The 27574-nt window shown below is 47.9% G+C and overlaps 2 protein-coding genes across 2 annotated transcripts in view; one reads left to right on the top strand and one right to left on the bottom strand.

Annotated features, from left to right (window-relative positions):
• Window positions 1–11218, bottom strand: part of XPO7 (exportin 7) — a 100477-nt gene extending 89259 nt beyond the window's left edge. Inside the window, exon 1 of the mRNA XM_084766985.1 lies at window positions 11071–11218. Coding sequence (XP_084623111.1) covers window positions 11071–11088 — 18 coding nt within the window. The 5' untranslated portion in view covers window positions 11089–11218. The remainder of the gene's footprint in view (window positions 1–11070) is intronic.
• An 8893-nt stretch (window positions 11219–20111) lies between these two features.
• On the top strand, window positions 20112–24438 carry DOK2 (docking protein 2). The gene is made up of 5 exons (XM_084766987.1): window positions 20112–20284; window positions 21316–21597; window positions 21820–21907; window positions 22645–22826; window positions 23415–24438. Exons 1-5 carry the CDS (start codon window positions 20213–20215, stop codon window positions 24027–24029), a joined length of 1239 nt encoding a protein of 412 aa, XP_084623113.1. The 5' UTR covers window positions 20112–20212; the 3' UTR covers window positions 24030–24438.
• Window positions 24439–27574: the final 3136 nt, after the last annotated feature.

Below are 27574 nucleotides of genomic sequence, written 5' to 3'. Positions count from 1 at the left end.
ATTTCTATTTATACCTATATAAAGAATATCAATTAGGTTTGTTTTTGTTAAGTGCTTTGGGCAAGAAAACATTAAGTTGATTTTTTTCAAGTTAAGTTTTTTTTTTTTTTATGAGTACACTGCTTGTCACCACTTGGCCAAGAGAACAGAACACAGTGTAGGAAATAATCTTAATTAAGTCATTCAACACACCTATCCATATCCACACACATTTGAAAGAATGATTTAGCTTATTTTTATTGGCACATGGGGACACTGTCTAACCCATGGCCCATTTCTGCATATTCTTTGGTTCAATGCATACTTGTTATAAATTAGCACTGTTCAAAAGAAACGTCCATGATGGCGGGGTGTGGGGGTATGGGCTGTGGGTATGGGTGAGGACCTGATTTGGATTCCCAGGACCCACATAAAAAGGCAGGTTGGAGAGCCAGGCGTGGTGGTGAAAGCCTGTAATCCCAGCACTTGGGAGGCAGAGGTAGGTGGATCTCTGTGAGTCTGAGGCCAGCTTAGTCTACTGAGTCCAGGACAGCCAGGACTCTGTGGAACAGAGAAACCTTGTTTCGGAAACCAACCAACCAACTAACCAACCCAGGAGCAGTGGGAGGTACCTATTATCCCATTGAGGGAGACAAATACAAGAGGAATCCTGGAGCTTGCTAGACAGCTAGTTTGCCAAATTTTTGAGTTCCAGGTTCAGTGAGACCCTAAAAAACTAGATGGAGGGTGATTGAGATAGATACCCTATTTTCAGCCCCAGCCTGCACATGAACACACAGCAAAATGACCATAATAATGTAAATATTTTGTATCTCCATGATGCATTGCAACTGTCATTAGCCATATAGTATGACTAAAGAACTGAATTTTTTTTTTTCAAGATAGGATTTCTCTTGTAGTCCTGGCTGTCCTGGACTAGCTGTGTAGACCAGGCTGGCCTCGAACTCACAGAGATCCACCTGCTTCTGCCTCCCAAGTACTGAGATTAAAGGCATGTACCGCCACGCCCAGCTCGAAGAATTTAATTTTTAATTTAATTGAAACAGTAACTTGTTGCTGGATGGAGACCATTATTAGGACAGTGTAGTAAAAATCCCAGACTGGCATAGCAAACAAAATGTAATAAGTAATTTCTGAGTCTAGCTCCCATCAATCTGGGCTTTGGTTGGAAACATGCTGGTATTCACCCTTCCCCAAATTCAGGCAAAATATGGGAAGTGTGACATCTTCCTAAAGAAGATGTATCAGAAGTCTGCAATCTCCTGTGAAGAGCTAAGTGATGATACCTCCTTTCCCTAGCCCCATTAAGTCTCATAGTTACAGCCACCATAATCATATCTAAATCTTTCAATGGTCCCCCAGACTTCTAGGGATAGCAGGTCTTAACAGTCAACCTATCTTCAAGGAAAATTCCACCACTAACATCTCCACGGTGCCTATCTTACCGATGGCTCTGAATGTTAAATGAGAACACTAAAATGGCAAGCATCTGAAGGTCCAATTAGTGCTAATGTGTAGGTGGTTTCTATTTTCTCTGAAGTACATCCTTTTCATTTAATGGCAGTAAGAGTGTATGTGTTTTGTGGGCATACATAAAAGTACCTATTTGTGTGAAGTGGTCAAGAGCCCGGGATGCAGATTCAGAATTACTAAGGGTCCAGGTTTTGTGGTTAACAATTCCTTTTCCTTTCTTATGACTCTGATATATGCTCCTGTCCTGGACAGTTTTATGTCAACTTGACATAAGCTAAAGTCATCTGAGAAGAGAAAACCTACTTCAGTTAAGAAAAGCCTCCATAGGATGGACTATGGAAAGCCCATAGGGCATTTTCTTAATTAGTGATTGATGAGGAAGGGCCCAGCCTATTGTGGGTGGTGCCACCCCTGGGCAGGTGGTCCTGTGTTCTAAAAGGAAGCACACTGAGTAAGTCAGTAAGCAGCACCCATACACGGCCTCTGCATCGGTTCCTGCCCCATCTGAGTTCATGTCCTGATGTGGGAGTGTAAACCAAATAAACCCTTTCCTCCCCAGTTTGTCTTAGTCACAGTGTTTTGTTGAATAGAAACCCTAAGTCAAGTTGGTACCATATAGTAAGGTATTGTGTGACAGACCTGACCATGCTGTTTTTAGGAGGATTGTGGAAGGACTTTGGAACTTTGGGCTAGAAAAGCCACTGAGTGTAGAGAGTTCTGTGAGCTGTCTGGTAGATGCTTGGAAGGTAAGAATCTGTTGAGGACAATGCAGCTGATAGGGGTCTGGCTTGTGCAGTTTTAGAAGGAAGTTTTAAAAAATTTATTGGGACCATTTGTTATTTTGAATTAAGATGCTGTGACTCTGGTCAGTTGGGGTTGAAGAATTAGATTAGAAAGTGACCAAGACTACTGAAGTGAAACCTTTGTTTTACTGGCACAACTGTCCAGTAAATGCTGGTTAGCTGGAGCTGAGAAATTAGCATGCTTAAAAAGAAACTACCTGGAACTGAGTGGCGGCACCACCTTTAACCCCAGCACTCGGGAGGCAGAGGCAGGTGGAGCTCTGTGAGCTCAAGGCCAGCCTGGTCTACAGAGTGAGTGGTCAGCCAATGGTACACAGAGAAACCCTGTCTCAAAAAACCACACAGACACACACACACACCAGAATTATTAAGGTGAGATCTTCTGAGATTTCATGAGAGTCAGCACACAGAAGCTATGTTCCAGAGGCAGCCAAGGTTTTACCTTGCACTGGTAGCCAAATTTTGCAGTGTAAGAGTCACCCAAGTATGAGACCTGATAGGCTGTGGTCATATGTGGGGGAGGAGGTTGCCTTCTGTCAGAGGTCTAGGGGAGGGGAATAGGGAAGAAGAGGAAAGGAAAGTGGGAATTGGAAGATACAAGAGCGGGGTACCACTTGGGATATAATCCCAACAAATTAACAACAACAACAACAACAACAACAACCAGTCACTCAGGTGGGCTGGGTGTGGTGGTGCACACCTTTTATCCCAGCACTCAAGAGGCAGAGGCAGGTGGTTCTCTGTGAGTTCAAGACCAGCCTGGTCAACTAAGTAAGTCTAGGACAGCCAGGGCTGTTCTACAGAAAAATCCTGTGTGGGATGTGTGTGGGTCGGACAGTCACCCTGGTGGTACTCATTTTGTAGGTATGAAGGGGTCATGGAGACCAGCTGAGGCGCGGCACTGTGAGAGGCCATAGTGAAGGTGCACCCTCAACAACAAGACTGAAGTAGTCATGGAGAGAAGCTGTGGCTGCGCACCACGAAGAGAGCGTAGGAGAGGCTATTGGTGAACGTGCAGCCGAGCAGAAGACCCCAGCACTCTAGGGATGCCAGCACCATGGGATGAGCAGCAAGAACAGCAGCGGCAGTGGAGTGGGGCCTGACAGAGCTTAGAGGACAGATTGTGCTGCAGAGTGAGAGGCAGAGACTGACCAGAGTTCTTTGAGGGAACCCAGAAGACGGTGAGTGGGTCCCAGACATTGGGGGCTGAGTTTTTCAGATAGAGTTTGGTTTTGCTTTGTTCAGATTATGACTGTGCCCTGGCTCTTCCCTCTTGAAGTAAGAAAGTATTTAACTTAATTTTAATTTGGGCCCACAGTTGAGAGATTCCCAACTTTTAAGAGATTTTGGATTTTAAAGAGACAAGATGTGAGCCAGGAGTGGTGACGCACACCTTTAATCTTGGGAGGCAAGAGGCAGGCAGATCACTATGAGTTTTAAGCCAGCCTAGTCTACAAAGTGAGTCTAGGACAGCCAGGCTACACAGTAAACACTGTCTCAGGGGATGGGGGAAGGGGGAGAGAGAGAGAGGAGAGGGGGAGAGGGAGAGAGAGGGAGAGGAAGAGGGGGAGAGGGAGGGAGGGAGAGAGAGAGAGAGAGAGAGAGAGAGAGAGAGAGAGAGACAGACAGACAGACAGACAGACAGACAGACACACTGACTGACTAAGACTGGATGTGTTAAAGGTACTTAATTTTTTTCTTGTTCTTTTTCTGGTTTTCTTGAGACAAGAGTTTCTCTGTGTAACAGTCCTGTCTGTCCTGGAATTCATTTTGTAGACTTAGGCTGACCTCAAACTCACAGATCCGCCTGCCTCTGCCTCCTGAGTGCTGGAATTAAAGGTGTGTTTCACCATGCCTGGCTAAAGGTACTAGGGGGGAAAAAAGATTTATTATGTACACAGTATTCTGCCTGCAAGCCAGAAGAGGGCACCAGATCTCATTATAGGTGGTTGTGACCCACCATGTGGTTCCTGGGAACTGAACTCATGATCTTTGGAAGAGTAGTCAGTGCTCTTAACCTCTAAGCCATCTCTCCAACCCTGGTACTGAATTTTTAATGTATTTAATTTGTAGAGACTGTGAAACTTTTAAAATTACTTATATTTTTAAAATGAGAAAGTTGGCTTAACAGTGATGAGCGATGTGTTTGTGTGTTAAGGTGACAAGGGGTCATTTGTCCAGGCTAGTTTTATGTTAACTTGACACAAGCTAAAGTCATCTGAGAGGAGGGAACCTCAGTTGAGAAAAATGCCTCCATTAGATGGAGCTGTAGGCAAGTCGGCAGGAAATTTTCTTAATTAGTGATTGAGGAAGAAAGGAGAGCGCAGCCCATTGTGAGTGGTGCTATCCCTAGGTCCTGGGTTCTATAAGAAAGCAGGCCAAGCAAGTCATGAGAGCAAACCAGTAAGCAGCACCTCTTCATGGCCTCTGCATCAGTTCCTGCCTGCAGGTTCCTGTCCTGACTTCCTTCACTGATGAACAGTGATGTGGAAGTGTAAGCCAAATAAACACTTCTTTCCTCAGCTTACTTTTTGGTCATGGTACTTCTTTGCAGCAATAGAAACTCAGCTTCCTCTTGCTATCCTCATTCTATTAAGAATTTCCTAAATTTAAAAGAGGCTATAAAGAGTGAACTACTTTCTTCAGAGGTACTATAATGTGAGGAAAAGGTCATTAACCAATTAATGCTCCATATTTAGGGACATGTTAACAAAAGCATGCCTCTCATTACAAAGTCTTAACTCTATAACCTAGGCTTTTACTATCACTCCAATTCACACAGAAAACCCTGAGGGTAGCGTACTTCCTGAGTCCCCACAACACAGAAGATGGCTTATGGTAGTCACTACAAATTATTCTCAAGAATGTATGTCAGAGTCCAGCTTGGTCCCACATGCCTGTAATTTTAGCTATTTGGGAGGCTGAGGCAGAAAGATTCAAAATTTAAGGCTATTCTGAATGACTTATTAAAAAGTAGGGGCTGGAAGTGGTGTCAGGACTCGTGAGGGAGAGGCAGGGAGACCTGGTCTACAGAGCAAGTTCCAGGACAGCCAAAGCAAAGCAAACCAAACCCCAAAAAACCACACTAACAAATGCCACCGAGAGAGAAAGGGCTGGAGAAATTATTAATGTGTTAAAAGTGTGTACGGCTCTTGCAGAGGACCTGTTTGGCTCCCAGTACCCATGTCAGCCAACTGACAACTGTCTATAACTATAGCTCCAAGGCGATTGCACGTACACACACACTAAAAACCACTTAAGATTACAGTGCCGAGAACGTGATGAGTAGTAGATCGCCTGACATATATGCTAGGCCCTGGTTTCAACCTCTAGCACTGTGGGATCCAAAGAACACTGTAAGTCATTACGTACATTTTTGGGTATAACTGTCTAGGAACATATTATGACTTTCCACTAGGTCAAAAAGAGGTCACAAGAGGACCATTTGTAAATAATGTGTAACCTTAATAAAATATTGTGAACATGCATACCTAAAAAGGATCGAAACCTTAAACTGTAGTTCTAAGTCTCATGAACGATCTGAAATTACAGAATTTTGTGTAGGTACATTCCCTCTTTCTCTCATGAGCGTACTAACATAGCTTCAAAAATGGGTACAAATACCCTATAAGCTGAATAACTACTGCCTTTCCCCTGGTTTTTAAGTTTAAAGTCTCAAGTTACTCAGCCTGAGTTGTAAAAACATATTTTTGACAGGGGGCTGGAGAGATGGCCTAGAGGTTAAGAGCACTGACTGCTCTTCCAGAGAACTTGGATTCAATTCCCAGCAACCACACGGAAACTCACAACTGTCTGTAACTCCAAGATCGACACACCTCACACAGACATACAAGCAGGCAAAACACCAATGCACATTTTTTTTAAAAGTTAAAAAACTAAATGACAGAAGATATCCTGGGGGAGGTGGGGGTGGGAATGACACGTGTGACAGGGTGTAAGTAGGGGCAGCAGGAAGGCTTCTGGGTCCTGACAATATTAATTTGGGAGTTGGTTACAAAGAAGCATTCACTTGATGAAATTTCATCAAACTGAACAATGAAAATTTCTATACCTGTCTTAGGTAGATCATATTTCAGTAAGTTAGAGAAGAAGCAAGGATGACTCACTTATACTGACCAGGTGTCATTAGAAAGTTTACAAAGCTAAGTCTGTGAAGATGACAACGAGGTGAGGCTGCTGCTGAAGAACTGAAGCCTGCAGAGAGCCGCTGGTGAGGAACCACAGCCAAGGGCTCACAGCGAACTGAGCCCATCAAAGAAGGTGCGTCTGAAAACAGCTCCTCCATCCTCAGTCAAGCCTTGACACTGCAGCCCCAGCTGACTGTGCAGATTGTAAACTAGACCCTGAACCAGGACCATTGAGATAAGCCACTCCCAGGTCCCTGGCCCTGAGAAAATCTGTGAGATAACAAATGTCTGGCATTAAAATAAGCAAAAAGAATTCAAAAGACTATCTTCTTTACACATATTGAAGGGAGCAAAGTAGCAGTACCTACAGAGAGATATTAGCTTGTTGGTTTATAGGGACTACCTCACTTCTTGAAGGGCAATGGTACAGCATCACTTCTAAAATCTAACCAGCACAGAAAATCCAGCTGGTGACTATGGAAGCTACTTCCTGTAAGATACAGACAGGGATCTTCTTAATGCTTCTATTACCTCCATCCAAATTAGAGATTATTTTATCCCAATTATATACTTTCTATTTTACTGCTTAAGCATTTGGATGGTGCCACACACAGATATATCCCTTCATTGTTCTCAAGGCTTTTCTCACAAGAGGAAATCTAACAAATGTCAGAGTTATCAAGTAAATATAAGCAGGCAATCTTATATGTATGCAGAGTAGTATACTCCTGCAGCTCCAGCTATTCAGGAGGCTGGATGAGAATCACGTGAACCTGGGAGTTCAAGGCAGCCAAGACAACACAGGGAAAGCTCATGACAAAAATAAAACACATCACAGACATTATTTTGTAAAATCACATTTGCAAGGGATCCGGGGAAGGGAACCATGCACTGAAATAACGTGTTCACTCTGTCTCTGTGTGGCTGAAGCCTGCTACTGCTGCCTCTGCAAAGCAATCATGAGAATCTAGCACTTAGCTTCAGGCCCCTCAGTCTTTCTCATTCTGCATTTTTTGCATAGTAAACTATAAGAATTTGACACCAATTTGTTTAGTTGAAAAGTTACTACAGTTATTATTTATTTTCATGTGGAGTTCTCAAAATATACTAATTGTGCCTATCATTTCCTAGCACATTTCAAAAAGACAAAACAGCAATCACTTTTGGTATATAATCAGGCTACATTTTTGGACTCTGTTAAATTTTAACCTGCCAGCTGTAATGATTCTTCATAACTCGCTAGAGTTGCACTGGCGGTCAATATTTAATTACTGCACCTGAAATTTAAAACAAACTATGACTACTTTGCAAAGTCTTTTATGTTATATAGTTTTAAGCAAAGCTCAATAAACAAATCTCCAGAATTATTTTTATTAAATTTATGTTTAACACATATACATATTAAGCAATCTATTTAATATACAATTATACTGGATTCTTTCCTTTTCTTCATGCTCCTGTTAGCTATTGAAGTTATCAATCTTTTCAGTACCATTGTTCTCCAAGTTATCGTTATCTCTTTGCATTAACTAGCCAGTATGGGAAGATTTTAAATTGCCACATCTATCCATCTATCCATCATAACTGTATAGTTTTCATTTTCCTCCCAAGTAATGCTTTATAACTACATTATTCAAAGTTAAATCACACTTTTTTTTTTCCTTCTGGAGACAGGGTTTCTCTGTATAGCCTTGGCTGTCCTGGATTTGCTTTGTAGACCAGGCTGGCCTCGAACTCACAGCGATCCGCCTACCTCTGCCTCCCAAGTGCCAGGATTAAAGGTGTGTGCCACCACTGCCTGGCACGATCAGACCTTTTAAGTAAGAAAACCATTATATTAAAGCCACTGAAGACTCCTGACTATGACAATAACAGAGCTTACACACAAACCAAGTATTATGATACTTCCATGACTAAAGTTTCATGGCACTTAGACTCTTCAATAAAACACAACCTGAGTCGGGTGTGGCGGTGCATACCTAAAATCCCATTGCTTAGAAGGTGGAGGAAGATTAGAAATTCAAGGCCAACACTGGCTACATACGAAGTCTGAGGTAAGATGGAGGCTCCAGGACCCCTCACAGATATGAGTTGTAAACCTGCGGCTTCCTAATCACAAGCCGTGCGTGCAACAGTGGAGCAGGTACCCCCTCCAGTGTTCTGCAAACTAGTCTCTACTCAACCTGGGGAAGAATATGTCTTTTTATGGGAAGGTTTTTGTATTAAAACACAACCATAAGGGCTGGAGAGAGGGCTCAGAGGTTAAGAGCACTGGCTGTTCTTTCAAAGGTTCTGAGTTCAATTCCCAATACCCACATTGTACCTCACAACCATCTATATGGAGCTCTGTCTCCTACCGCGTAGGTGTTACACGAAGGCAGAACACTGTACAATAATAAATAAATATTAAAAAAATATCATCATAAAGGGTCTAAATCCAATACTAACTACACTTAGCCTGGCAGCCTAATAAACAAAACCCAGCATGTTCCAGAATTCCAAATTAATTCAGAGGGGCGCATAAAGTAAGTACACTTCCCTGCATTTGAGAGATGTTGATTAAAACATCCCATTAAAAACGAGACCTTTCTTGTGGCAAAAAGGCTGTGAAGGGGCTTTGATGCATTTTGACATTCTGTATTGCTTTAAAAATACTGGACAGGAGGACTGGCTATGAAGAGATGCTCCTTTAGAGGGGACAGAACCCATTGATATACACTTATTTAAAAACTAAAGGGGGAAAAAGGATTTCTTCTACATATATGAATACTTGCATGTATATATGTACATCATGTGTATACCTGATGCCTGTAGAGGTCAGGTGTCTAATCCCCTGGATGTGGACTTCTAGATAGTTCTGAGTCATCACGTGGGTGCTGGGAGCCATCTCCCCCCCTTACACACACACACACACACACACACACACACACACACACACAGTCTGTCTGGGCCCCCCTCCCCTCTCCCTCACAAGTAAGTAATGACTTCCCCTGCCCTCTCCAAAGCAAGGCATCTGTTCTCAAGGCCCTGGATTCGATCCGTTGCACAACCAGAAGGTTCTGGAATACTCATTGCACATTCCTCCCCGCCTTTAGATACTGGACTCAAAAAATCAAAACCTCTTGGTTCATCTGGGTTTACTTTAAGCACCTCTCACATGAGTTGTGTGCTTTGGCTCTGTTCCTTTAAGTGCAAGAAGTAATTCTGCAACACCTACTTTAAGATCCAAAAATTTTAAATAAAAAAAAAATCATACGAACACCTCCACTTCTTTATAGTATAAACAGTTACTACTGTGCCCTTCTACACTATTATTAGCATCACTCTGTCAGGTTTTACTGCTCCTTCTGAATTAGGCCACCACGATGCTTCAGAACACGATCTTATGGTCTTCCATTTGTGGTTAAGTTTTGCGATTATAATTCTACGCTGATAAGTCCCTCCCACTCCAGAGTGCAACTCCACCAATCTCAAGCCTCCGAAGTGAGTCTTTAATCAGTCTCTTCTCTGTCAAAGAAACGTCTAGAAGTCTCACCATTCCACTTTCTTTGAACATACTCAGAATAAGATTACTCTTTGAACTTGGGGAAAGATGCCACACCGTAAGCCAAATAAAGGCGACTCTGCTCTTTAATCTTTACTAAACCCCAAACCTTTGGGGACTGCTACTTAGAAAATCTGAAGGTTCCTGACAATGGATCCGCACCACTGTCATAGAGTATCAGGAGTCTCTCGGCGCCCCCTTCCCCCCCCCAAAAAAAACTTTACATAGTTTGCAAGAAACAGCTTGCACTTGCTCCTGCTACTACTGGGTTAGGTGTGGGCTACCCCCCTCCCCCGGCCTGTGTTGTATCTATAAGAAAAAGTCGCTTGGCCCCAAAGAGACGCGCCCCCCCCCCTCCACTCCCGGTTCAGCTCCAGAGCAGGATCAAGACCCTTCCCGAGAGCTGTCTGCACCCAGCTCTGAGTTCTGGTTTCAGACACACCCCCCTTCCACCCCGTGTTTCACCGGAGGTGTGGGCGCTCAACTCCTAGGCTGTAGCAAAGGGGGACGCGAGGGGAAGGCGGGCCGAGGCCTCAGCTCCCATTTTGGAGGACGGGGTGCTCGGGCTTCCTGGCTGTGCCATTGGAAAGTGTGGGAGCGGAGGGCGCTTCGGGGCAGGGGACCGGACGGGGGGGGGCGGTCTCTCGGATTTGGGGGCATGAGGAGAGAGGCGACAGGAAAGAATTGGGAAGCGGGGTTCTCGTGGTGAGGCTCTTCTTTTTGTTAATCACGGAGGGCCGGCGGTGTGACCTGGGGGGGCCCTTAGGACAGTCAGCGAGGGGTCCTCTTCCTCCCGGCTTGGAGGGTTCCCCTAAGGGCTGCGTGGAGGCCTGGGGCCGCGGCTGTGCGAGCCGGCTGACCACTCAATCCTTCCAGCGACTCGAGTGAGGCGTGGGGCCGGGTGGGAGGGGATGGAGGAGGCCCCCGGTCCGGGAGGCGGGAAAGGCCCCGCGCTGCGGGACGGGCGGCGGCTCGATGGCTCCGAGCGGCGGCGACGCGGCCTGTCGGGCCCCCCGGGCGGGCTCGAGTCCCGGGGCCCGCGTGCTCCCCGCACTCGGTGGTCCCGCTCCCGCGGCCGCCCCCTCCCCGGGCGCTCGCTCACCTGCACATGATCCGCCATTTTGCTCCATTCATGCTCCTCTCAGGCCCCCCCTCCCCCCCAGCGCGCACCTCGGCCGGGGCCGCCGCCGCCGCTGCCGCCGCCGTCGCCGCTGCGCCTGCGCACTGGGGGCTTGGCGCTCTACGCTCGAGGCGTAGCGCCGCTCGGCTGCGCAGGCCCCGGCCGGCCAGCCAGGGTTGGAGAATGCGCAGCGTGGCTGGGACGGCGTAGAGGCGCGGGCAACGTCAGCGGCCCGGAGACGCCGGGTGGGAGGAAGCGGAGGGCCGGGGAAGCGCAAGGGAGGGGGAGCTGGGGGAACAAAGCTTTGTTTACATGGGTTTTAAAGGGGCCGCGCTCGATCTCACGCGCGGGAGGGCGCCGCGTGGAATTAGACCAGGCTGCCTGCTGCTCGGTTCGCTGTCAGGGCTCCACCCTGAACCCGAGGCATCTCCAGTCCACGTGCTTGCCTCTGGACGTCCCAGCCCCAAGGCCAAAGACCTCCCACCTGGAATACCTGCACCATTCCTGACTTCCCAGGACACTGTTCTTAACTGGGCCGCGCGCGTGCGCGCGTCTGCGTGTGTGGATGTTTTTATCTTGTTCTACTGGACCAGAGTCATTGTGTTCTGACCCGAGTTTCACCAACAACCCCAGTAGCAATCGCTTTGTTTTTTTAATTTTATTTTTTTATTAACGTCTTAATAAATACTGATGGTCAAAAACGTAACCAGCCGCCGTTTAATCTTCCGAAATCGGTTGCTATTTTGACCAGTGCTACAGGCAGCCCCCAGAAAGGGTCAGATGTTGGGAGAGGTACTCAGTCGCTAACCCTCGGGTCGGGTGAAGTCGATACCTGCAAGCCGAGGTGGAGTCCCCACCAACAATTTTCTGTGCTACATAATGCCGGTTCCAATTTACCACTGGCTTCCATTCTGGTTTGTATTCAAGGCTCCTGGATTAAATCAGCAGGATTTCTACAACATTAGTTATTTTAAGTTTGCTAACAGGGCTAAACCTGCTTTCTTATTGGGGGCTGCGGCTTGAGGTGCAAATGAGAGTGGTAGTAAGGCCCACAGTAATTCTGTTTCGGATATATTGGCCTGGCTTTCAGCAGTCATTTCAACCTCAGTACTCCTCTCGGTAGTCTTCTAGTTCGCAAAGGTAGGACAAGTAGGAACTACATTACCCAGACTTCCTTGTAACTGGGCATCTGCCTGCGAAATTGGCTCAGTGAAAGAGACTGACTCGGAAGATTTAGGAGGCAGAAGTAAAGCAGAGCTTTCAACTGTCGTTTCTGGCAAGCTTTCCCTGTTACTCTTTCACTTTCTCACCCTCTTTTCTTTCTCCATTCTTCAGTGGCCAATGTTTAATTCCATAGAGACACGGAAGGGGGGTGTGTTTGCGTGATTCCTGACTTTGTGTTGCACTTCAGTTGTAGATTTTGTTTTTGCTTTTGTTTTTTGAGACAGGGTTTCTCTGTGTAGCCTTGGCTGTCCTGGACTCACTTTGTAGACCAGGCTGGCCTCGAACTCACAGAGATCCACCTGCCTCTGCCTCCCGAGTGCCAGTTGTAGATTCTCGAGGCCTTCGTGGTGGTGACATCTTTGGCTTCCCTACTTGACTGCTGGATCGGTAGCTTGTCGGTAGGCTAGACCACTCCAATCTCTGTTCACTATCTCCGGATCCGTTTGCTTCTCCCTTTCTCTTCTCTTTCTAAGGGTACCTCACCCAATTCACCCAGTTTCTCAAAAATAAACTCAGGAATCATCTAGACCATCTGGCATCATTAGTCCTCCACAGCCTTCACCCTCTTGGTCAGTTGAATAGATATCTAATACACACCCCACTGGACTCCTTCTGTCTTCAATGCTGGTATCCTTGTCCTGTTAAAATTCTCCGAAACCCTATTTTGATTCCGGTTACAATTTCCCTTCTTCCTGTATTTCTCCTGGTAGTTCAATCCCCATACCCCACAATACAGATAGATTACACTTTGGTTTGAAGTCCTTAAGAGGACTCTTACTGTTCCTCTCTCTTATAAACCTCCCTCACAGTGCTCTGTTCAGTTCTGGGCTCAGCTCTGGACTTCTTGCTCTTGCAATTACTCAGTCTGTTTCCTACTTCAAGATGCCAGAGATGTGGTCTCTCTCTATCTCTCTCTCTCTTTCTCTCTCTCTCTCTCTCTCTCTCTCTCTCTCTCTCTCTCTCTCTCTCTCTCAATTACTCAGTCTGTTTCCTACTTCAAGATGCCAGAGATGTGATCTCTCTCTCTCTCTCTTTTTTTTTTTTTTTTTTTTTTTCTGAGACAAGGTCTCTCTGTGTACTCTTGGCTGTCCTGGACTGGATTAGCCGACCAGGTTGGCCTCCACCTCACAGCGATCCGCCTGCCTCTGCCTCCCGAGTGCTGGGATTAAAGGCGTGTGCCACCACGCCCGGCTCTGAACTCTCTCTTTTCTTAGTGAAATGTTTCCCTTATCTGTACAGGATGTATTGCCTGAAACTTCATGGGAGGGAACATCTGTATGCTGTTTTCTCCACAGCATACAGATAAAGTTGTTTTTGTTCGTTTGTGTTTTGTTTTGTTTGTTTTGTTTTTTTGAGACAGGGTTTCTCTGTGTAGCTTTGGCTGTCCCGGGTCTCCCTTTGTAGACCAGGCTGGCCTCTAGCAATCCGCCTGCCTCTGCCTCCGGAGTGCTGGGATTATAAAGTGGCCACAGTTAAGAGATGAATAATAGGGCAGGGCGTGGTGGTGCATGTATTTGATCCCAGCATTCCGGAGGCAGAGGCAGGCAGATCACTGAGTTTGAGGCCAGCCTGGTCTACAAAGTGAGTCCCAGACAGCCAAGGCTACACAGAGAAACCGTAACTTGAAAAAAAAAAAAAAGAATGAAAAATAATAGATAATAAAATAGGCCAATAAAAGTGTGACATTACACACACACAAGAGGAGTACTTGTTTCAGAAGTGTCCCATTTAGTATTGTTGGATTATAGTTTATGATACCATGGATAGAGAGGCCCATTGTATGTATGTAATGGGGAAAGGGCAGGGGCTAGCGATGAATTCAGGCATGTATATTGTCCTGCTCTGCACAGTCAGGGACCGTTGGAGCTGAGGTGGCAGGCACCAGCTCTGGTCTCATGCTCACCTCTTTGGCTAACCCTTCATCCTTCTCACGCCTGCATCTCTCTGCCTATTTTAAGCCTTTCTCTTGTATGCCCTTGAGTAGCTGTCCCCACCTAGAAGATCTTTTGGAGTTTCCTAATCCCCTGAGGAAGGAAGCCCAGAGGGCCAGGCCGAACCCCCACCTGTCCCCTCAGTATGAACCACGGGAATTCTTTCTTTGGTGACACTTTTGCTTCCCCACACTGGTGCCTGGAGATCCCGAAGCCCTCTAACTCTCTCTGCACCACTGTTGGGTCTGGGAACAGTGTCTTGATTTCTGCTGGCGTGGTTCTGCAGAGGCCAAGCAGAAGGTACTGTGGTTGCTGCTCCGCAATGCTTTCAGGTTACTGCAGGATTTCCAAGCCAGCTGGGTGAAGCTGAGCTTGATGGCAGCCATATGTTCTTCTTAGTCGGCCCTAGCTCCTTAGCAGTCTTCTTTCAGACTATGGCTGTGGGGAGAGTATGACTCCAGCTTCTACAGGCCAGGGATGGGATGGGGGTGTCGAATATTGTGAGGGGGGGGGGGGTCAGGTTTAAAAAGTTTCCAAGGAATCTGGCGAACTCTGGCGCCCTCCTGTGGTTCTGAGTGGTATAAATCCCGTTTACCTTCAGGTTGGAAGGTGAGAGCAGTTGAGGTTGAGAAAAGAAAGCATTCTTTGCATTCTTGCGAGGCACGTCCTGGCCTGGCCTACTACTCCACAGCAGTGTCACCCCAGAGCCAGCCAATAAGAAGCTGTATTCTTTAGGTTGTTTCGCGTTTGAAACTTTCAGATATAGTCTCACTGTGTAGCCCTTGATGACTTGGAACTCACTATGAAGACCAGGTTGGCCTTGAATTTATTGCAGCCTCTTGTCTCTACCTCCCAAGTGTTGGGATTATAGGACCTGAACCGTTTTTTTTTTTGTTGTTTTTGTTTTTCTGAGACAGTGTTCCCTGGCTGTCCTGGAAATTGCTCTGTAGACCAGGCTGGCCTTGAAGTCACAGAAGTCCAGCTGCTTCTGCCTTCCCACTGCTGGGATTAAAGGTATGCGCACCCTCCCCCATCCCCCCCCCCCCACCAGCTTGAACCTGCACTTTTAACAAGATTGGCACATTAGGTTTTGAAGGCTATTGATCTTGCTCCATGAGGCAGAGGCAAAGACCACCCAAGTTCCAGGCAGACCAGACTCTCTAGAGCCTAGGGTCGTATCTGGAGTCACAATTCCATATGGAGTGTGGGGGAGGGAATAGCAAACACACAGGCAGCAACAACAACTGTAAAAGTTTTCTGGACATGCAAAACTAAAAGTTAATTCGGAACCAAATATGTAATGACTCTTAGGTCATTCTGGTACCACTTTCCCACTTTGCACTGTGAGACTTCATTACAGCCACAGTTCTGAACAGGTAACATGCTCACTGTTTGCTCCGCATATGGTCAAGCCATGTAATCCCAGAGACTCTACCTGAAACAGCTTACTTCAGACACACTTAGTATATACCACGGATTGCTGAGTCTTTATAGCACGCACTAGGTTTTCTGCTGCTACAGAAACACCATGGCTTGATAATAGAAAACAAAAACAAAAACAAAAAAAACAAACCAAACAATATTTTTTCTACAATCATTCCTCAGCACCTATAAAATTAGTATGTCCTTGGATTGTACTGTTTGAATATTTTATTTTAAAAACTGCTCTTTGACTTGCTGATTGTTTCACAAAAGATAATATTACATGTATTTTGGCTTGGGATTTGCATAGGATTTCCAATAGTTTCTGAAATGACCCTAAACATACCGTTGCCACTTCGTACTATGTATGTATGTATATATGTATGTATGTATATATGTAGTATGTATGCATGTGTTTTTTTTGGAGGGTTCTCCTGTAGCCAAGGGTTACCTTGTGAACTACCTATGTAGGCAAGGATGACTTTGAACTCCAAATCCTTTTGCCTGCAGCTCCTAAGTGTTAGGCTGACAGGTATGTACCACCACACCCAGCGGTACTGTGTGGATGTGCAGTGTCTTCTTAGCATTGACGATAATAAAATCAGAACAGTCATTGGCTCTGAAGAGCGTTGAGACCAGAGCTATATAAACTGGTATTGTGGTGGCGTCTGCAGTTCCTGCAGGCAAGATGGCAGGCAGAGACGAGAGAAGCTGGGAGACCCTGGCAGCCTTTCAGGAGCTGTCCAGACCACCCCTAACTTCAGTTTCCTGACTTGTCAATGAGTAGCTCGTGGGGACTGATTAATTCATGAGGTTTCCATGTCGAGCATTATCAAATATTCAGGCGGCATGTAGTTACTGTGTGACAACGAGCAAGTGCACCCATCTCAGTATGCAAATTTGCTTGTCCTTATATTTTTGATTGTGAGCCTTTTAATGGCTGAGGCATTTCTCCAGCCCTGCTTCTGTTTTTAATAAACGGTAATGTATACCAAAGGCTTCTTTTTTAAATACATCTCTCTATGATTGCTCATCAGTAACTGCTTGATTTGTATATCTGTTTTTTGTTTGTTTGTTTGTTTAAGATTTATTTATTTATTTTGTATACAGTTTTCTGCCTGCATACCAGAAGAGGGCAGCAGATCACATTATAGATGGTTACGAGCCACCATGTGGTTGCTGGGAATTGAACTCAGGACCTTTGGAAGAGCAGCCAGTGCTCTTAACCTCTGAGCCATCTCTCCGGCCCCTGTATATCTGTTTTATATACCTGAGTTCAAGTAAAATCACCCAGGTGAAAAACAATTGGAAGAGTCTATGATGCTCTAAGGACACAGGAGGCCATGCCCATTTCATAGTGCCAACGGCTTCTCAAGTCAGTGTACCCACCACACACTGATGGTTCTCCTTTGGTGTGTGGCCCAATCTGCTCAAACCCTGGCAGCAAAGCTGAGGGTGATGAACTAGAGCCACACATCCCCAAAACCCAGAGCTGTCCCGTTCGCCTTTCTAAGCAGTTTTGGTCTGCACATGGCATCTACAGCAGAAGGCATGAACAAGGAGCAACTGAAACCCTGTGGTAGGAGAAATGGATTGCCCCCAGGAGTACGGTCTAATCCTCACTTTGCCCCAACTGTTCCAGGCTGCTTTTTCTTTCTTTCTTTCTTTCTTTCTTTCTTTCTTTCTTTCTTTCTTTCTTTTTTTCTTTCTTTTCTTCTTCTTCTTCTTCTTCTTCTTCTTCTTCTTCTTCTTCTTCTTCTTCTTCTTCTTTTTTGGTTTTTCGAGACAGGGTTTCTCTGTGTAGCCTTGGCTGTCCTGGACTCACTTTGTAGACCAGGCTGGCCTTGAACTCACAGTGATCTGCCTGCCTTTGCCTCCCGAGTGCTGGGATTAATAAAGGTGTGCTCCACCACGCCTGGCTCCAGACTGCTTTTTTTAAGCCATCTGGATCTAAGGTGAATTTCACCATAGAACATGGCTTTTCCCAAAAGAGATTCCCTTTTTGCATGGATCTGCATTCTGACTAGGGCCTGAGAGAAGTTACATTACACGTGTTGCATTACGCCGGGAAAATGAGTCAATGGTAAACCAATTGTAATGCAGGTGTGAGGAGCTGAGTTCAGATCTCCAGAATTTATATAAGTAGATGTCATAGTACCACCTGCAATCACAGCAGGCGCTGTGGGTGGGAGAGGCAGGAGGGTTTCCACAGGGATGATGTGTGTGTGTGTGTTGGTGTGTGTGTGTGTGTGCGCGCGCACGCACTCAAGCTCGTATATATGATTTAAAAAGTTGCAATAGCTAGTCATGAGGAAACATGTATTGGAGACCAGCCCAGGCTACATTGTCGTTCAGCTCAGCATCTGTATGACACGTGGCCTGGGTCCCTTGTCCGGTGGGCTGGTCCAGGCCCTGCTTACCTCCAGATGAGAATGGAGGGACCTTGAGATCAAAGGTCCTAAGGTCCCGGTGGAACATGAGTTTTTCACAGAGTGTTATAGTCTTAGAAGGAGACTGCCAGTCTCAGAAGTCGGTGGAGACTCAGGAGCCCCACAAGCCCATGATGATACCAAGTGTTACATCTCCTTGTGCTAAGCACAGCAGAGAAAGCAGGTGGATGTCCAAAACCCCATCACTGCCTGACCATGGGGATCCAGTGGCAGTTCCCCCCAGAATAAATGGAGTCTCAGAGATCATGGTGGAGGAATGGGAAGCAAGAGAGGGAACACCCACAGCATGCCAGCCAGCCTTTATTTATAAACCTTGGGCAGGCGGGGGAGGGGTTTTGAGAGTGAATGTGTCTGATTCGCTAGGGCTAAGGGTGCCAGGATTCTTCCTCTACATACAATGGTACGTGATATCTACATGCAGCAACAAGGGGGTTCTATCACAAGAAGGAGAAAACAGTACTTAATCATCCCATGGATGAGGGGATAACTTCTAAGTAAGATTAGAGACCATTTGCTGGAGACTAGGATCTCCTCAGCACAGGGCAAGGTACTTCCAGAAATTCCCTGTGTTTGAACTAGTTCCTTATCAGGAAAGGGTTGGGCCTGTAATCTTCCCTAAGGTCTATGTGATGCTCCTTATAAGATCCGGGCTGAGAAAAGGGACTCTACCAACATAGACTGAGAGCAAACAGCTTCCATCTTATCCAGCAGAGTCAGTCCCACACCACAAGAGACCCTGTCTCTGAAAACACCAAAAACCAACCAGTCAAACAAACAAACAAATAAAAACTCTGTTGTTAACAGTCTACCTGCCTCCACAGTTCTGTGATCTCAGGTAAGTTGCAAACAGGTGGGCTCATGGTCCACCGTGCCTTTGTCAAGGAGTAAAAACTGGCTGCTGAGAGAGACTCAAACAATTGGGATTTCTGAAGCTCCTGTGACTTAAGTTCCACATGAAACCTGAGTGTCTGTGCAACACTCGAGAGTCTGAGATGTGCTTGGGGAGTCAGCCTTCTGTAGAAGGAATTTTCTTATTTCTTTCTTTCTTTTCTTTTCTTTTTTTGTTTTTTTGTTTTTTTGAGACAGGGTTTCTCTGTGTAGCCTTGACTATCCTGGACTCCCTTTGTAGACCAGGCTGGCCTCGAACTCAGGTCGATCTGTCTGCCTCTGCCTCCTGAGTGCTGGGATTAAAGGCATGCGTCACCACACCCGGCTCTTTCTTTCTTTTTAAAGGTTTTTTTTCAAGACAGGGCTTCTCTGTGTAACAGCCCTGGCTGTCCTGGACTCACTTTTGTAGACCAGGCTGGCCTTGAACTCACATCAATCCACCTGCCTCTGCCTCCCGAGTGCTGGGATTAAAAGCATGCGCCACCACTGCCCAGCTCGAATTTTCTTATTTCTAGACTCTCCATAAGGGATGTATATTGTCTGTGTTATTGGCAGGCAGGAAATGCTTTCATGCAATGGGACAGGTGCACCTGGGCGCATGCATGTGTTTGTGTGTTGTTTTGTCTGTCACTCCATCACTGGGTATGTGGGTCAGTTTTGCCTGAGCTGGGAAACTTGGGCTCTGAGTTGGTAGCCTTCAAATAGCCCCTTCAGGCCATCATCCCCACCCCCACCCCCCCACCCCCCCACCCCCGTCAGGTTTCCCTTTTCCATGAGTACGTTGTGTGGACTGATTCCGAAGGGCTCCTTCACCTCTGACATGCTCCTCATCCTGTCTGAGTGTAGAGCCCTCGCTGCTGGTCCTCTTGTGCCCCTTGAATTTTGGGTCTCTTTTGTTCTCCTCTGCTTAGTCCTTCACACCAGCTTCTGAAGAAGTGTGGCATTTTGCTTTTTTTTTTTTTTGAAATTGTATGTTACTCACTGGAAATGCAGGAAGGTAGCTTGAGCATGAAGTGCACTCAAAAAAAAAAGTGCACACACAGAGCAAGAAACCACAAGGCCTATCAGCCTGTCGTCATCAAGCAGACTAGAATAGTGTAGAAAAACTCTAGGCAGAGAGGAAATGAACTAGAGAGAAGAGGGAACAGGCCCAGAAGAGAGAAGAGAAAGGCCAGAGGCAATGGCAGTGGCCAGCTGAGGCGGCTGGTGATGGTCCGGATGGAGGAGGTGGCCGTGAAGCAGGGCTGCCTGCATCTTCAGCAGCAGCAGACCTTCGGCAAGGTCAGAGGGAGGCTGGGCTCCCGGCGGGCCACCGGCAGCTGCGGGGAGGGGAGGGGATTGTTGATTCCTAGGGTATAGGGGGATCTTAATGTCCTTGATCCTTATGAGACCATGTGCTCCACCAAGTTAGACAAGAACTCTACAAGGCATCTGCCTTCTTAAGGTGCTTTGCCTCTTAAACCAGGCCCCGAAGAATTGGCCTCTTTGCTGAGGGCTGTTTGTGCTTGTGTGTGTTTGTGGGTGGTGGGGAAGGAAGCAGATGCTGACATTATCATCTTTTCTTTCTTTCTTTCTTTCTTTTTTTTTTTTGGCGTCTTGTTTAGTATTGAATGGGGGCTAATTTGGAAGGGGATGGAAGGAAGAGTTGGGGTGGCAGTTCTGGATGACAGTGGAGGCTCTTTCACCTTTGACTGCTACTAAGCTGTAGCCCCGGGCTGTCCCAACCTCTTCCTTCCCTAGCTTCTTTGAAGGAGAAGAAGCTCCTGTGCCTGCCTCGGTCACCCAGCTGGGCTTCTCCCTCCCCCCCATCCCCACGGCTCGGCTCACTCCCTGTCTTGGTCTCTGTTTTTGTTTGTCTCTCATGGTCCATCTTGTGAATCAGTGTGAGAAAAAAGAAAGTTGTTGGAAGACCTTGGAGCCAGAGCCTTCCTACGGAATGAGGACTTGTCTCTGGTCTAAGCTAGCCTCTCCTCACTATTCCTCTCTGAGCTCTGGTACCTCGGGCTTTTCTCTTCTCCAGTCCCTGCCAGATGGGCCTGCCATCTTCCTGCCCTCTGTGCCCATAGGCCATTTACTGTGCCCCTTGCCCAGCCTGCAGATCTTGGTCCCCCTGGCTCATCTGCAGCCCTCTCGTTCCATGGTCTCTATCGTCCTCACCGCCTCCCTGGCTCTTTTGTACCTCTTTCTCCCTGTCCTGCGTTGCTGGCCCCGCCCCACCCCCTCTCCCATAGATCCTCTTCTCCTCTTTGATGACTTGTCTCTCCTTCTCTGATGGCTCCCTCTTGGCCTCCACCTGCCATGCTCGGGCTCAGAAGTGGCGCCGGTTTACAGCTGTGTTATATAGAGAGTCTGGCTGTGCCCTAGCCAGACTGGAGCTCCAGGATGGCCCGGAGAAGACCCGGCGAGGAGACGCCACTCGGAAGGTTGTCCGCCTCAGTGACTGCTTACGGGTAGCTGAGCTAGGCAGTGAGGCCAGCAGTCCCCGGGACACCAGTGCCTTCATCCTGGAGACCAAGGAGCGTCTGTACCTGTTGGCTGCCCCCTCAGCAGAGCGCAGTGACTGGATACAGGCCATCTGCCTGTTGGCTTTCTCGGTGAGGGGTACAAAGGGGTTCACAGGCACACAGGGAGAGGGGGAACGTTAGCTGCTTCCTGTGGGCAGGTGGTAGAAGACACGAAGAAGTCTTTTTTTTTTTCTCTTCCTTATGGGAACCCAATTTGAAGTGCAGTCAGAGCCAGCAGGCTGAAAGAAAGTACGGGTCAGAGGGAGGCCTCCGGGTGGGTTTTGATAGTGAGACGTGGGACTGCCTCCCTAGGGCCAGAGGAAGGAGTCGCCAGGACTGGAGAAAAAGAATGACAGACCCTGCATGGAGGAGAATGAATTGTACAGCAGCTCCAGCACAGGTGAGGGGAGGGGCCTGAGGGGCGCTCTGTAGGTGCGGGCGGGAGGAGGGTGGCTGCAGGCTCGGTCAAGTCTTCCTGCCTTGTGGTTTCCCGCTGGGCTCAGCTTATCAGCTTCTCCTTCTAGCTTCTTGGTGTGGCACAAGGTGCTTGGAGGCCAGCCAGCCCTAGTGTCTGTCACCCTTGGCTCAGCCTGTCCTGCCTGATTGAGGCTGAGGGTCTTGGTCTTGACCTTCCTTCTCCGTGTGGGCTCTGAGTGATTGTGTGAGGAGAGAATTGCGTTCTGTCTGGGTTTGGCTGTACAGGGTGTCCTGTGAATAGGAAACGCGATGCTGATAAGGGAGGCCCAGTTCTCGCTTTCTCTGTGCTTTTCTGAGCTGGTGATGGAGACAACAGCAGAGAGACTCTCCCCTGTAAGCTCCACCCGAGGGTGAGGGCGAGGGGCACTGGCTTCACCTGTAGCTTTAAGAGCAGGGATGGGGGTAGCGAAAAACCAAGCTGTGGCTCTGGCACCAATGGCAGGAAGGATGTGGGCCCAGAGTTGGGCTGATGTGGCTGAGGGCATGAATAGTGCCTTCCAGGGGAGGAGAGGGAAGGTCAGCAGGTTAGGCTTGACGATCTGTGGTGGGGTCACAGGTAACATGAACAAGTTTTTTCTTGCGAACTTCTGGCATGCTTATTTAGGATCGGTCGGTGTGGAAGGAGGCCCGCTGTTCCCTGTTCTTTCTTCTCCTCCCCAGGGGTCTGTAAGGAATATCCTGTGACCATAAGACCCACAGAAGCCAGTAAGCGGTGCCGGCTCCAAGGGTCCTACACTCTCCGGCTCGGGGTGAGTGCTCTGGCGCTATGGGATGGCCCTGAGCCAGGCACACAGCTCTATGACTGGCCCTACAGGTTTCTTCGGCGCTTTGGGCGTGACAAGGTGAGTGAGGGACTGAACTGAGCAGGCTGAGACCAAAGATGAGTTACCTAAGAGGAACAGGCAGAGAAGGGCAGAGAGAGATAATAAAGAGGGACCGAAGGCTGAAGGCAGGTCAGCCAAAGAGAGAGTGGAGGTGAGAGAGCCAGGGAGGGGAAAGGCGTGGAAACCAAGAGGGCTGAGTGGAGAGAGAGAGAGCTGAGGTGGAGAAGGGATGGGAAGGGCTGACGAGCTACTGACATTTCTTGAGTCAGTCAGTCAGTCTATTAGTTGGAGGGAGGGAGAGGAGAGGGTGTTCGTGTTAGGACAAACCTGGCCAGGTGCAGTGGCACACAACTATAATGTCAGCCCTGAGGAGGCCGAGGCAGGAGACGGAGTTGGAGGCCCTGTTTGGGCAACATAGTGAGAGCCTTTTCCCAGGTAACCAAGCAACAGACCCCGACAAACAAAACACAGGGCCAGAGGGCCGAGAGCTTGAAGAGAAGCTTCTGATGGACCGGGGCTGAGGCCAGAACGTCTACGTTTGGGTGGAGGTCCAGGAAGCATCCGCGCCATAACCCCTCTCCCCCTCGTCCCGCCCCCTCACCACAGGTGACTTTTTCCTTTGAGGCTGGCCGGCGCTGTGTCTCTGGAGAAGGCAGCTTTGAGTTTGACACACGACAAGGCAACGAGATCTTCCAGGCCCTAGAAAAGGCCATTGCTGCCCAGAAGAACACCGCCCCTTCTGGGCCTCTGTCCCTGCCAGCCACAGGGTCCGTGATGCCCGCTGTGTTGCCTCAGCCTGAATGCCCCTATTCCCGGCCCCATGACTCCCTACCTTCTCCATCCCCTGGCACACCGGTTCCTGGCATAAGGCCAGGGGGTCCTGAGGGAGAATATGCCATACCCTTTGATACAGTGGCTAGCTCCCTGAGGAAGAGCTTCAGGGGCATCCTGACAGGTCCTCCCACGCTCCTTCCTGAGCCACTCTATGACAGCATCCAGGATGTTCCTGTGGCCCCTCTGCCTGACCATATATACGATGAGCCTGAGGGAGTGGCTGCTCTAACCCTGTATGAGAGACCGCAGGAGCCCTCGGGGGAGACAGGGAGGGGGCGGGCCACTGCTGATGGGGGTCTCAATCCCCGCCAGCAAGAGTCCTCTGTGCCAGGCTGGCCACAGGTAATGGAGTATGACAATGCCATTCTTAGAAAAGGCCCAAAGTAAGGGGGATGGCCAGAAGATGCGAGATATGGTCCCCAGGGAGGTCCTGTGTGGGAGACTTCAGGTAGAGTCCTTTAGCTCTGCCCCTTCCTAAGGCCACGGGCTCAGCCTGCCTTGTTTGTGTACTGTGTGAGTCACCAGCCCAGAGCAGGAAGAGGGCCCTGGAGGGACTCACCCTCCTCCTACGACTTTTCCACTTCCTCCTCATGCCTTGGGTCTAAAGGGAACTAGGGCCATTTCTGTTAGGAGACGGAAGGATTTCCACAGATGGCCTGGTTCCTTGGCTTTTCCAGGCCTCCTGCCTATGTATGTTCCCTTCCTGGGACAACCTTGGCTTCTGGTTAGCAACTAGGGAGGCTGTCGTCCCTCTAGCTCCCAGAATTTTCCAGTTCATTAAACCATTTTTGAACTACTCCTTTGTGGCCTGAGTGCTATGTATGAGGTGGGATGACCCACTGCAATTTTCACCTAGGTGGTGTCTTCCTTGGGCCTAGGCATTTGTCTACAGAGTCAGAGGCCCAAGAAGGTCTGGGTGCCATAGAAAACATTTACCTTAACCTCCTTTCTGTTGCTATAACTGAAAGCTAGAGGCTAGGTAGGTGGTTTATGAAGAAGAAAGTTTCCTTTGCTTGTTTGTTTTTTTTTTCAGCTCATGGGCCTTTAGGCTGGGGAGTCCACAGACACAAAGTGGCATCTAGTGGCAGCCTTCTTGCATGATGATACCACAGAGGAATCATCAAGAAGATAGCAATCCTACCGGAGACAGCAAAGCTGTGTCCTGGATAATGCACTAGTCCACAGATGACTTAATTCATCCACGAAGGCAGTGCCCTCACCGCCCGGTCCCAAAGGCCCCACCTCCAAGTCCCTGAGCATGCTACTATGGAGAGTTTGTTTTCAACACAGGCAATATAAGGTTCTATCAAAGCATGAAAATATTCAAACATATCTACCTCTTTTTCCGAGAACAGAAAAATGGCAGTGGATGTGTGAAGGGGTTGGTAGAAAATCTGGATTGTAGGAAAGACTTGACATTTAACTTAAAAAAAAAAAACAAACCCACCAATCACATTTACTTATTTTGTATGTATGGCCAGGCAGGGCCTGTGCCACATTGCACACGTGGAGGTCAAAGGACGATTTGCAGGAGTCTGTTCTCTCTTTCCACCACGTGGGTTCCAGAGATTGAACTCAGGTCATCAGTCTTGGTGACCTTTATTCGCTGAACTATCTTGGCAGCCTCAAGATGGCAGTACTTATTGCTTCTTTTATGCACTAGGAAGAAGACTTGCAGTTGTATGGGTTTGGCCAGCCTTCCTAGGATTTGACCCCCACACTTTCCTACACATATGTATGCGCACTACATTCATACCTAGTGCCCACAGAAGAAGAAGTTGGATTTACAGACATGCAAATGGTGAGCCACCATGTTGGTGCTGACACCTGAACCTGGGTCCCCTAGAAGAGCAGCAAGTGCTTAACCAACTGCTGAGCCATCTCTCCTGCCCCAGACTTGCCCTTTATAATTTGAGGGTGTGTGTGTGACACCATGAGAGCTGAGAGCCCTTCCGGCTTTGCAATTTCCCCTAAACCCTTAGGGCGCCCTTGTGCCCAGCTTTCCCAGAAACTTTGTGTCCTTATGGTTTCTCTTGTGACCCCAAACCTGAGCTTCCGGAAAGGAGTGGTCACGTCATGTACGTCTTAGTCCTGCCGGCCCACGCAATGGAACACCACACTGTAGAATTCCTTGGCCTCAAGATGTGAAAAGCCAAGAGGGACAGGGCACAGATGTCTGTCCCTGAGAAGAGAGCATAAGTGCCACACAAGAGGCAGCACAACTCCGTACGCTTTAGAGGCAATAGCTGTTTGTTGTCGGGAGACCAAGAAAGGCTTTCACAGCAAAAGGTGGTATTTAAGGTGGGCCTCTGATGGTACTTAAGGGGCCGGAGGAGAGAGAGAGAGAGAGCATCCTTGATGGGGGATATGGTACTGAAGCTACAGACGGAGCCAGGAAGCAGCTGGAAGCTCAGAGTGCAGGGAAGGCATGACACTTCTGAACCCCTGCCGCCATTGTCCGCTTGGAATTTTGACTTAGCGCTTGTGTGAAAACAACACACATCCGGTAGAAACCCCATTTTGAACCTTGAACTTAGATCTCTCCCCCTGCTGATCAATAATGGGTAGGCTTCTTTTCCTCAGTGGCAGGCATTGGCAGTGACCTCTGATCTCTTGGTGGGTCAGGTGTGTCGCATGCAACGTTGAATTAGGATAACTTGAACATTGGGAGGTCTTATCAGCACAGAAAGCTGCCATAGGTGGAGGAGTAATGTCTACAGTGGCAGATTTGGAATAGGTTGTGGGGAGCTTGTATCGAGTGGGAGAAGAGGGAAAGGTTTGAGGCTTTTGGATAAGGAGTGACGTAGGAACAATTGTTTAGGATAGTAACCCAGCAGCTTTGGGAAGGTGGACTTGGGGTGAGAGGTATAGCGTAGGTCCTCCACTGAAAGGGTTCCTGGCACTCAAAAGCTGTTTCAGAGTTAGCTCCTGTGGAGGAGCACGGGTGTCTGCTGGGTGTGGCCCATGGGGAAGGGAGGTTTCCAGTGAGGGACTTAGTAGGGGTTTTGGGTACTAAGGTTGGATCCTCATATACTGAGGTTAAAATGCCTGCAGTGGTGAGGCAGTGATGTTGGTGCACTATTAATCTCAGCACTCAGGGAGGCAGAAGCAGACAAATCTCTGAGATTGAGGCCAGCCTGCCCTACAGAACAGAGTTCCAAAATAGGTAGGGCTACGCAGAGAAACCTTGTCTTGCAAAAACCAAAACCAAAACAACAACAACAACAAAAAACCCCAAAACAACCAAAACAAAAAGATGGCTGCATTTTGGAGCTAGAGTAGGTTCAAGAGTCCAAGACGACAATGAGTGAGACACACAGATTGATACCCTCAAGACCCCAGGTGAGTGGGCACCTAAGTTTTGTCTTATAGTAGCTTTTTGTCAGTTATTGAAGGAGTAAGCTGTGAGAGGCTTCTCTGCCCCTTTTGTCTGTACCAAGGTTTGCATCCAATCTGAATTCCAGGGTCCGTGCAGGTCCGATTATCCAAGGAGCCCAGGCTCCTTACGACATGGGCAAAGAACACTGGGGCAGGAGTCAGGTAGCTGGGTTGTGCCTCAAGGCAAAAAAAAAAAAAAAAAAAAAAAAAAAAAAAGGGAAGCCACATTACTAAATTCCTCACTTGACGCGATCGTCCTCGATGTGCCCAGCAGGGGGCAGTGTCAGCCTGTGGAAATTGCAACCGGGTTAAGCGTAGTGGGTGCCTAGTCCTGAGGGACAAATTTCCCTGCCTGTAGGATCTGGGGGCGCAGCTTCTGGAGTCTTCATTTTAGAGCGGGGGTTTCTTCAGATCCTTAGGATTCCACTCCAGAACTGGATACGCTTTCAAAACATGGGATTCTGAGCTGATCCCCGCCCCTTCTCCTTCAGGGGACAGAACTTTCTAGTTGCACTACTCTGACATCACGTGATCTCACAAGGGGAAGTGGCGGA

The sequence above is a fragment of the Acomys minous genome (genome assembly GCF_964271855.1).
Source record: "Acomys minous genome assembly, chromosome: 18".
Lineage (NCBI taxonomy): Eukaryota > Metazoa > Chordata > Mammalia > Rodentia > Muridae > Acomys > Acomys minous.
The sequence above is the reverse complement of the archived record's forward strand: the minus strand, read 5'-3'. Positions and strand labels throughout refer to the sequence as shown.

What these genes read in the sequence shown, in the direction of transcription:
- DOK2 (XM_084766987.1), top strand. Translation starts at nt 20,213, where the DNA reads ATGGTCCGGATGGAGGAGGTGGCCGTGAAGCAGGGCTGCCTGCATCTT. An exon ending in GTACAGCAGCTCCAGCACAG is followed by an intron (nt 21,908 to 22,644) that starts GTGAGGGGAGGG and finishes TCTCCTCCCCAG; the next exon opens with GGGTCTGTAAGGAATATCCT. An exon ending in GGCGCTTTGGGCGTGACAAG is followed by an intron (nt 22,827 to 23,414) that starts GTGAGTGAGGGA and finishes CCCTCACCACAG; the next exon opens with GTGACTTTTTCCTTTGAGGC.